At 26.4% G+C, this 10,952-nt stretch overlaps 1 protein-coding gene across 3 annotated transcripts; it reads right to left on the bottom strand.

Annotated features, from left to right (window-relative positions):
• On the bottom strand, positions 1,349–9,946 carry LOC109335358. 3 transcript variants are annotated; one of them, XR_002106200.1, is made up of 13 exons: positions 8,094–9,945; positions 7,812–7,896; positions 7,652–7,728; positions 7,431–7,521; positions 7,205–7,352; positions 6,980–7,137; positions 6,766–6,886; positions 6,484–6,663; positions 4,115–4,190; positions 3,888–3,991; positions 3,663–3,729; positions 1,798–1,882; positions 1,349–1,545 (listed from the first exon to the last, which is right to left on the bottom strand). XR_002106200.1 is itself a non-coding variant. In XM_019571500.1 (9 exons), the coding sequence occupies exons 1-6, from the start codon at positions 8,461–8,463 to the stop codon at positions 7,265–7,267; spliced, it is 648 nt and encodes a 215-aa protein (XP_019427045.1). In that variant the 5' UTR covers positions 8,464–9,946; the 3' UTR covers positions 5,586–6,663; positions 6,766–6,886; positions 6,980–7,137; positions 7,205–7,264. The 3 variants fall into 3 exon arrangements, 1 of the variants encoding a protein (XP_019427045.1); XR_002106201.1 differs by having other exon boundaries at positions 7,205–7,252; XM_019571500.1 differs by lacking the exons at positions 1,349–1,545; positions 1,798–1,882; positions 3,663–3,729; positions 3,888–3,991; positions 4,115–4,190 and having other exon boundaries at positions 5,586–6,663; positions 8,094–8,253; positions 8,317–9,946.

The following is a 10,952-nucleotide window of genomic DNA, read 5'->3' as shown; positions in this document are numbered from 1 at the left end:
TTCATTCGTCATATTCTCATATGTTATACTAATATATATTCAAAAAATTATGATTTTTAATCTTCTGAATCTATTAATGCTAATAATATCTTCTTTAGTAATATCAAAATATGAGATAGTCTTAATGAAATTTGTTACTTGAAATAGCCTTGATGAAAGAAGAGTGATCATTTCATTCTATAATGGTGTCATTAATGGTATCATCCTGCTTCCACAATAATTGATAATAGAATTATTATGATAATTATAGTCATTGCTATTAATGCTAATAATATCCTCATTGGTAACATGCTTTTGGTTGGTTAGATTTTTAATTTTGTGGGTCACCTTAAAATTAGGCATTAAAGTTGAAATTGAATTACTCTCTTACTGTTGGCTAAGGTGGAAAATGGATTAACATCCCTCAATTTAATTTAATTAATATTGACATATTGTTTCTTAGAAATCTTCTTTCTAGTAAAGCAAATTTCTAAAAGTAAAGCAAATTGTGAACAACATAGGATTAAACAATATTGTTTTTATCTAACAGTAACTAAGAGATGGAGAGATGAATAAATAGGAAAATAAAAGGAGATTGCGGAAATTAAAAGTTAATATTTAAAAGCTAACAATTATCGTTATCATTATTAGAATTTAATATTTTGAAAACGTTAATTTTTTCCTATACAATTATTATGCATGTTAACTTTTTTAGGTAACAATTGTTAATTTAACCACATTAACTTTTGAAAAGTTTAATATTTGAAGCATTTAATATTTTGAACACTTTATGTATTAAGATTATAATAATAATAAGCATTTAATATTTTGAACACGTTATGTGTTCAGATTGTAATAATAATGTGTAATAATAATAATGTAAATCATTTTGAATTATTGATAGTTAACACGTTAACAATAGCCAAAATATTAAATGATTTATGCAAAATATTATTTAACCACGTTATAGGTTAACTTTTTTAGGCAATTGTTAAGTTAGTCATGTTAACTTTTTGGAAGTTTAATATTTGAAGCATTTACACACGTTATGTATTCAGATTATAATAATAATGTAAATCATTTTGAATTGTAGATAGTTAACTTTTTTATAGCCAAAATATTAAATGATTTATGCAAATTATTATTTAACCATGTTAACTTTTTGGAAGTGTAATATTATGTATTAAGATTATAAACATAATGTGTAATAATAATAATGTAAATCATTTTGAATTATTGATAGTATTCTTCTTCATATATAATAATGCTAAAAATCGAGAAACAAAGGACAAAGACATTATATTGTGTTATTGACAATCCAAACAATACAAATTTCTAAGCAAACAATTAAATAAGGTAATGAGGTTTAAGTAAAATTTCCAAGATCGCAAATATTGAGCTAAAATGAGTGTATTAAACAATATATATTAAAAATCTTCGAATGGAGAAAATAAAATACAAAACTCATAAGTGAGTGGATAACTAATGATGAAGCCAAAAATGAAGGTATCAATAACTAACCATGATCTTTACCTTATTTTAGAGGATGATACACTCTAGGTGTTTCTGAAACATGCAAAACAAAAAAACAAAATAATGATTGTTTGAATAAAAAAGTGTATAAATAAGATAAGAGATGCATATAGAGAAAATTAATTTGCAGAAATGTTTTTGGGGAGAACCAAACTATAAATAAAGAGAGAAAATGATAATAATGAGATAAGATGAGGACATAAATATATTATTAACAAAAATAAATAGACAAATAAATGTAATATTGTAAGTGAATATATAATACAATGGCGATTGAGTACATACCTTATGTTTTGAATGTTTGATCTTCCTTGAGGAAGATAACTTTGCTTATCAGACGCTAAAGGATAAAATTGCTGGAAAAATATATCTACAAAATAATGAAATTAGTGAGAACATGTCTATAAAATAAGGAAATCAATGAAAAATTATACAAAAAGTCAATGATATAATAAGAAAAGATCTACAAAATAAACCAAAAAATCAATGAAAAATGTACTAAAGATCATATTTATATAATAAATAACTAAATACACTCTAAAGATGATGATTGAAAGAGAAGAAAAAAATATGATAATGAAGAGACATAACAAATATGAGAAATGAAATTGGAGAAAAAGAAGATTGCTGAGATAAAAGAATGTTGGAAGAGAAAGAAAGAATCATAGACCTAATAATAATTCAAATGCAATTTAAGTAGTCATAAAAAATGCAATAATTATTTATTAAATGCAATAATTGTTAAGGAAGAACAAATATAGTGTGGGGAGGTACATATAATTACCATGAAACCATTACGAGGGGGAAAATGAAGGATGAGATGACATGTGACAATTGATGAGGTGGCGTGAAGGAAGAGATGACATGTGGCAATTGATGAGGTGGTGGAAGTTGATTTTGTTAAATAGTAAATAGATAACAATCCATACAATTGTAACTCATACATATGCAATTCATTTAATAAATGTCCGCATAACAATATCTAACATGTTACAGAATAATTTTAAGGCTGACACGAAATGAATTTTAAAGTTGGTACAAAATGAACAAAGCAAACAGAGGAGGAAATCATAGTAGGATATTTAAGATGTTTGTTTTGATAACCTGGCCAATGAATAGATCATAGAATAAATAATATTCAGAATGAATCAGAAATTATAATATCCTTAATAATGTAACCAATCTCTAATTGAATATAAAAATAATTTGAATAATAAATCCGTATACATCAAACTGAATTCCAAAATACCAAAACCATACACACCATTTTAGAATCTACAAAATATTCATGAAACAAAAAAGCAGAATTATATAGGTTTTTAACAAATGAAATTAAACATGTCAAAGGAGGAAAGTTAAATATTGAAGAACAACATAAAAAGTAACAAAATGAGATTTTAAACATCAAATTTTTAAGTCAAACAATGTCAAAAAAGTAACAAATACAAACCATATATATTGAAAGATACAAAAAAGTATTAAAAATAACATTTTTAAGACAAAAAATGACAAAGTAGCTTAGTATAGAAGTATACAGAATGAACCACACATTATAGTATACCTCAATCATGTAAATCATGTCTAACTCAACAAAATTAATTTGAACAATAAATGTTGAACATCAAACTGCATTAAAAAATATCAAAATCATAAACACCAATCCAAAACCTACGAAACATAATTGAGACAACATATAACAATTACTAATGTTTTTTATAAAATGAAATTAAACATGTTAAATGAGAAAAGTTAAAAAAGTTACAATATTCAGATAAGATGTTCTACAATTAAAATAAGTAACAACAACATATATAATTAATATTATATACTCATACATTTTAAAATATATATCACTTCATCCTCAAAATCCAGAAACACATATTATGGGAGAGTCCTTATATAAACAAACAAAGTAACAACAACATATATAACTAAGATTAGATACTCATACACTTTAAAATATATCTTACTTCATCCTCAAAATCCAGATACATATTATGGGAGAGACCTTATATAAACAAACAAAGTAAAAACAACATATATAACTAAGATTAGATACTCATACACTTTAAAATATATATTACTTCATCCTCAAAATCCAGAAACACATATTATGGGAGAAACTTTATATAAACAAACAAAAGCGTTACCTTTTGGGTAGAATGTTGTATACCAGCTATGAACGAAGTACGAACATAAAACTTGCTTTCTTCAACCCTACACAAAGATGTACTTGTTAAGAAGAGAGTTCAAAGGAAGAAGTTTTAACTGAAGAAGAACTGTTTTCAAGAAAACAAAAAAATCAGAAAAATAAAGTCATAACCCTTTTTTTGTTGAAGAAAATGATAATCCAGGTACAGAACATTGTATTTTACCTGAGAATGATATGAATCATGGAGAAGAAATAGCATGTTGAGAGAGTAAGGTTTTTTTAAAATGAAATAGGGGGAAATGAAAGGGTTTGGCATCCCGATTTGACCTGTTAAGGGAGAAGAAAAGATGACTTACGAAAATGAAAGAGGGTAAGTGACTTTTGGTGATATTTGTTTCTCACTCTTGCATTATGAGTTGACATATCTTATTATCTTTTTTGAAGCTTTACCTTTCTTGTAAAAGACTACATAGCTTTCTAGCTTTGTGTTTTCCAATGTAAAGTTAAAAATAACATGTCAACTCACCTGCATATGTAAAAGTAGAAAAAGGTAATCAGAATCCACCTACTATGTTATTATGTTATATAAAATTAAATATTGCATAGGAAAATCAAAATTGAATAGCCAAAAATATAGCTGGGGAGATAGTTTGTCATTCAGAGAATGGTCATTGATCTGCAAGAAAACAACTTCAACAAATAGAGATTTATAATGTTAAAGCTCAAATATTTGTTTAATATTTATAAAATTGTCTTATATAAAATAAAACCATTAAACCTATAGATTATAGCCTAAAATGAAGTGATGTATGTTTTTACACGTTAATGCCTTTGTATGATGCTATCATCTAAAATTGTAAATGATTAAGTTTTATTAACATTTGAAATAAATAATATAAATTGGACATGGAAATAAATGAATAAATAGACAAAAGTAATTTTATGTCTTCATGACTCTCTTTTCATTTTAAGGTCATAGTATCATCATATTAAACAATGAGCATTAACATTCATCGTGATTCATTTAATACATAGATATATCACATACTCTATGTTATACAATGCGCCACTCGGAAATAATGCTATAAAGTTGACATGGAAATAAATCAACAAATAGACAAAGAAGTAATTTCAATGTCATCGTGATTATCTTATCATTTTAATGTCATAGTATCACCAATATTAAACAATGACAATTACAATGAATCAACACACATTCAAAAAATTTATATTATATACTCATAAATATATAATGTACCACATGAAAATCAAAAGTATTAGCTGATTAAAATGTTCTATCTAGCTATGAAATAATTAATATATATAATTGAATATATAAATATATAGCATAATGTGTAAAAAGTAATAAAATGTCATTGTATCATATCTTATGGTTAATTTATTTGTTGAAATTAATAAACTTGACAAGGAAATAAATGAATAAATAGACAAAAGTACTTTTATGTATTCATGAATCTCTTTTCTTTTTAAGGTCATAGTATCATTATATTAAACAATGAGCATTAGCATTCATTATGATCCATTTAATACATAGATATATCACATACTCTATGTTATACAATGCACCACTCAAAAATAATGATATAAAGTTGACATGGAAATAAATCAACAAATAGACAAAGAAGTGATTTCAATGTCATCATGATTATCTTATCATTTTAATTTCATATTATCATCAATATTAAACAATGACAATTACAATGAATAAACGCACATTCAAAAAATTTATATTATATACTCATAAATATATAATTTACCACATGACAACCAAAAAGTATTAGCTGATTAAAATTTTCTATCTAACTATGAAATAATTAATGTATATAACTGAATATATAAATATATAACATAATGTGTAAAAAATAATAAAATATCATTGTATCATATGTTATGATTAATTTATTTGTTGAAATTAATAAAACGACATAAACAATTACCTTAACTTAACGTGATGAGCAAATTATTTTAGTTTTAAAAGTACTAAACATGAGGAAGTCAGATTTATATGGGAGATTAGTAGTGTTGGAAACTTAATTATGTACTTATGACAAAGTAATTTTTTAAAACTTAAAATTATTTTATAAAGGGGAGAGTCGTGTTTCAAAATTAATTATGTTAGTTTTAAGATTACTTAGATGTGGTGAAAAGATAAATTTTCTCCTTTACTAAACATGCGGGAAGTCAGATGTATAACTTGTGTTATGTACTTTTGAGTTACTAATAGCAAACTGTATTCACAATTTTATATATGGGGACAGTAGTGTTTCAAACTTAGTCAGTCTCAGTCTGTGGGTAGTAAAGGATGAGGTCACAAAATATACATCAAACTATGATGTATCAAAATATTGTTCTCAAAAGGTTATACATAATTTATCATGCTTCTATTAGTCACTCGGTCTTGATATGTTTTGCCACCTTCGAAGATGACAGTTGAGTAGATTTAAAGATGGGGCTTTATGGCAGGTCCAAATCTAAGTCAATCGACATTCTCTTGGTTGGAGTTAGTAATTGAAGGTTGTCTAGATCATGATCAGTAGTAATAGATACAGACTAACCATGCAAGTTAAAAAACATGTCAATAAATCTCATTTATAACATGAATTATCTTTGCATCTTAAACATTGTATTCAATTACGGATGTCAGTCACAGATTCGTATTGAGACATCTCATTGAGATGACATTTTCCACGAAGTTCTTCAGAGGTCGAACCCTTATTAAAATAAGGTAAAAGTTAACTTTGATTGTATTAGAAATAAAAAATTGAAAATTGGGTAAAACATAAATATCATTAACTCACAATATGTATCTCCAATGTTCCAAACAGATCAGCAATGGACTTGATCAACACCGGACTCTCAGATAGCCTTATCACAGAAGATTGGTGGTAAGATGCTTGGACTTTAACTCTAAATGCAATTGTCCTTGCAAGCAACATGTCAAGTATTAGAGGGAATGCCTTTGGATCATCCTCACCTTCCTACATATAAAAAAAAGAAAAAATTATAAAGTGTTTTGATACAAAAAATTATGTACTCATGTGATATCAATCTATATAATGTATAACTGGAAAAATACGTACTACAATTATCTGATTTCTTAGTTTGAAAGCAGATATTCCAATGATATCAGCACATTGACGATCCCAAAACATAAACCTTCCACTTCCATTCTCGTGAATGACTTTAATATCCAATTTGTACCTTAACCAAAACTCCATATTAAAAAATAAGCAAGGAAATTAAAAACTCTAAATATTTAAAATTAAACTATATAACTTGTTGAAATCGCATTACCTCGGGGTACAACTCAAGTTATATATTCCACACTTGCACGTGAACGGAGCGTCCTTAACATCAGCCTTCTTAGTGCACTTTGAACAACCATCATAATATCATCATTGTTTCCTCATAATAAACATTGCAGTTGTTCCAATAGTAACACAAGTTATTTCCTAGAAATTAACAAAGTCGAGTAAGGACATAACTAATACGAAAAATGTAAACACAACATAAATATACCTCAGAGGATGTTAAGGCAGCAATTTCAGAAAGAGTCTTCACCTCAGCCTTGTACATGAATCAACCATCATTAGATAAATTAAAATATTGAGACAATTGACTGTTACCTTGGCTTAATGAGTCACATGACAGAATTAAAGTTGCAAAACTACAAAAAAGTTACAAATAACAAAATATGAATGTGATCAATCGAAAAAATGTAATAACCTTACAGAAAAGAATGTACCTATCCTTGTATTTCTGATAATCAGGAATTTCATCATCAATCAATATTTTCGATCCACACCATGAATTGCTCACGGTCGGTGGATACTTACCTACCAAACAATCAACTTGAATCTCAAAAGCATAATTCAATAATGAGGATAGTTGTAATAATAGAAGGATAAAAAATACTTTGTCCTTCCTTGACTCTTGCATGTGTCAGCAAAACAATCAGGGGCTCACCAATTGTGAAGTTATTGTAACAGTTAAAAAACTTCATGGCATGAGATTCCAAGAAAGTACATGTGATAACATCACCACTGATTACAACGAATACGCAAAAACATGTGAGATAAAATAGGTTAATTAGTCATAGTAAAAAACAATATTAATTTACATTTACCTAGAACCTATGAGATTGAAAATGACCTTCTTTAAAGAAGCTTGTGTCTGAGAGAAAACCATTTTATCAACAACGCCAATAATGTCTACAAATTAAAATCATTAAGTATTAATATAATATAAATAAACTAAAAATTTGAACAATTTCAAAATATATATACTACCAAAAAATCACCTACTAACAAATCAGCATTAAAGTCTCCAGCAAGTATTTCAGAAAACTTTTTAAAATCATATTGAAATTGAGGAATATCAGCAAACTCTTTCTCTCTTAGAGTTGTACCAGTAGTAAATTGCAATATGTAAGCATGATTGCATGCCTTAAATTGAAGATCATTGTGGAATACATTGAAATTATGCATGACATATGTGTTGTCTTCAATCAAATGATCTTTCCACTGATTGAATTCATCCTTTTTAACTGAAACCTGGATCTTGTCCCCCTAAAAACAGAGATGGTTAGTAATTGAAATTGTAATAAAAATGTGTTTTTTATGTAATATTACCTTGCAATCCATTAATATCATCTCTAGATGTCCGGGTTTAGGTGGAAGTTGAACATACCAAATTTCTGTAATTCTAACAACTATCTTCCACAAGTGTTTTAAGTCATTCAAATCCCTTACCAGCTCGAACGGGCATGATATTGACATTGATACAACAAATACTAACTCATGGAAACATTAAGCAACCACAAATAAAAGCATTAAGCCAGATCAAAATTAACAACAACATTTAAGTAAAACATATTAAAAACATGATTGTGAATTCATGAAAGAATGATAATCTAGTCAGATAAAAAAATGTTAAGGTCATTTTTTTTTACAGAGGTGAGCTAATAGGTATGCTACCACATAATATGCAGACCTTATTTGTTATCGAAGATATTACTTTCTGCATAAGACTCAATTGTTTACAATATGGAAATTCAAGAAGAATTGCTAAACAAAAATGCAGCTATTCACAATAAAATGGCAAACAAAAAATTAGCACATAAGACTCAACCATTTACAATCTGGAAATTGAAGAAGCGATAATTGAAGACAGTAATAAATTATGATATGGACTAAATTCAATTATTACAAAGTCTATGAAATATAGACTTCGGACAATCAACTAATACTTTAGACAATATTCTTGTTAAAATAGCGATGGTAGTAATAAATTGTTATTAAGGTTCTTGAAATAAAAAAACACAATTAAAATTTACTATAAAAATATCATAATAACTTGTACTAAACATCATAATGTTAATCTTCAAATAATTATAACCAACTAACAATGGATATGTAGAGAGTCAACTTCGTACTTGAAAAAATATAAGCTACTGACAGTAGCAAGATGAAGAAAAGTTTTTCAAGAACATAATGTAATAAGAGTGATAATTGATAATAAGTCATTACTAATGCATTTTATATATCTGAGACACTGTCATAGAGTATTACAAAATAAGTAGGTCATTAGAAATTTGCATCAAGAATATCATAAGATGTTAATACTATTAATAACAGCTTAGAAAGTACATCACTTATGTATAATGAAATTGTGAAACATGTTGAAGTTTCAAAAATAATATAAAATTGAGATTTAAATGTGTGTTACAGAATATTTGTTATTTAACAAATATATATTCAAGAACAAAAAAAATTAAAGTTCAAATTTTTAAGGCAAAAAAATTTGAATTGAAGATAGTACTAAATTATGCTATGGACTAAATTCAAGATGGACAAAGTCTATGAAATATAGACTTGAGACAATCAACTAATACTTTAGACAACAGTGTGCTGAAGACATTAAATGATATTGTGTTGAAGACATTAAATTAATCTGAGTTTGTTAGAAGATATTAAATTAACCAAAATGACAGCTTTGTTCAATATTGATGTTAGAAGAAGTCTTAACAAATAAATATATTTGGCAAATAGGATAAATGTGCAAATTTGCATGAACTGTTTTGTCCTACGGACATTTCTTAGTGCATAAGATCTAAAACAAAAATACTCAAATACAATAAAACATTATATTTCATATACATGATTCTCATGGATGAGTTTTACCTTACAAAATTCATTGAAACTTATGGAGCAACTGATGCTATTCAATTTATATTATATATTACTAATATTCTGTAACACTGTCATAGAGTATTAAAAAATAATACCAAAGACATTGTCATAAAGTATTAAAAAATAAGTATGTCATTAGAAATTTACATCAAGAATATCATAGGATGTCAATACAATTCATAACAACTTTGAAAGTACATCACTTATGTATAATGAAAATGTGAAACGTGTTGAAGTTTCAAAAAATAAAATGATATTGTACTTTAAATGTATGTTACAGAATATTTGTTATTTAACAAATATATATTCAAGAACAAAAAAAATTAAAGTTCAAATTTTTAAGGCAAAAAAATATGAAAAATAAGATCCTAAGTAACAAATACAACCTATATATATATTGAAAAACCACAAAAAAGTATTAAAGAAAACATTTTTAATACTATAAATATGACAAAGTAGCTTAGAATAGAATTATACAGAATGAACAACATATTATAGTATAATCATTATTCGAAAGATAAATGCATGTAACAAACATGTACTTAAAATCACATTTTTCAAACATTAAAAATCTGAAAGTAGATAACATGTTAAAAAAGTATGTGGCGATTCACAAAAAACCAAAGAGGATAAACATTCTTCAAAAGACAAATGCATGTAAAAGTAACAATCAAATCTGAAAAAAGTAGACCGTGTCAAAGTAGATCAGATCTGGAAAAATCATAAAGATGAAATTTTTAACACAAAAAGTATGAAAAATATATCAAAAAAGCCAAAAATGATAAACATTATTCGAAAGATAAATGCATGTAACAGACATGTATTCAAAATCACATTTTTCAGACATTAAAAATCTGAAAGTAGATAATGTGTGAAAAAAGTAAGTGGCGATTCACAAAAAGCCAAAGAGGATAAACATTCTTCAAAAGACAAATGCATGTAAAAGTAACAACCGGATTTGAAAAAGTAGACCGTGTCAAAGTAGATCGGATGTGGAAAAATCATAAAGATGAAATTTTTAACACAAAAAATATGAAAGAGATATCAAAAAAGACAAAAAGGATAAATATTATTCG

This window comes from Lupinus angustifolius, chromosome LG20 (genome assembly GCF_001865875.1).
Source record: "Lupinus angustifolius cultivar Tanjil chromosome LG20, LupAngTanjil_v1.0, whole genome shotgun sequence".
Taxonomy (NCBI): Eukaryota; Viridiplantae; Streptophyta; class Magnoliopsida; order Fabales; family Fabaceae; genus Lupinus; species Lupinus angustifolius.
This window is presented reverse-complemented; position numbering and strand designations above follow the sequence as displayed.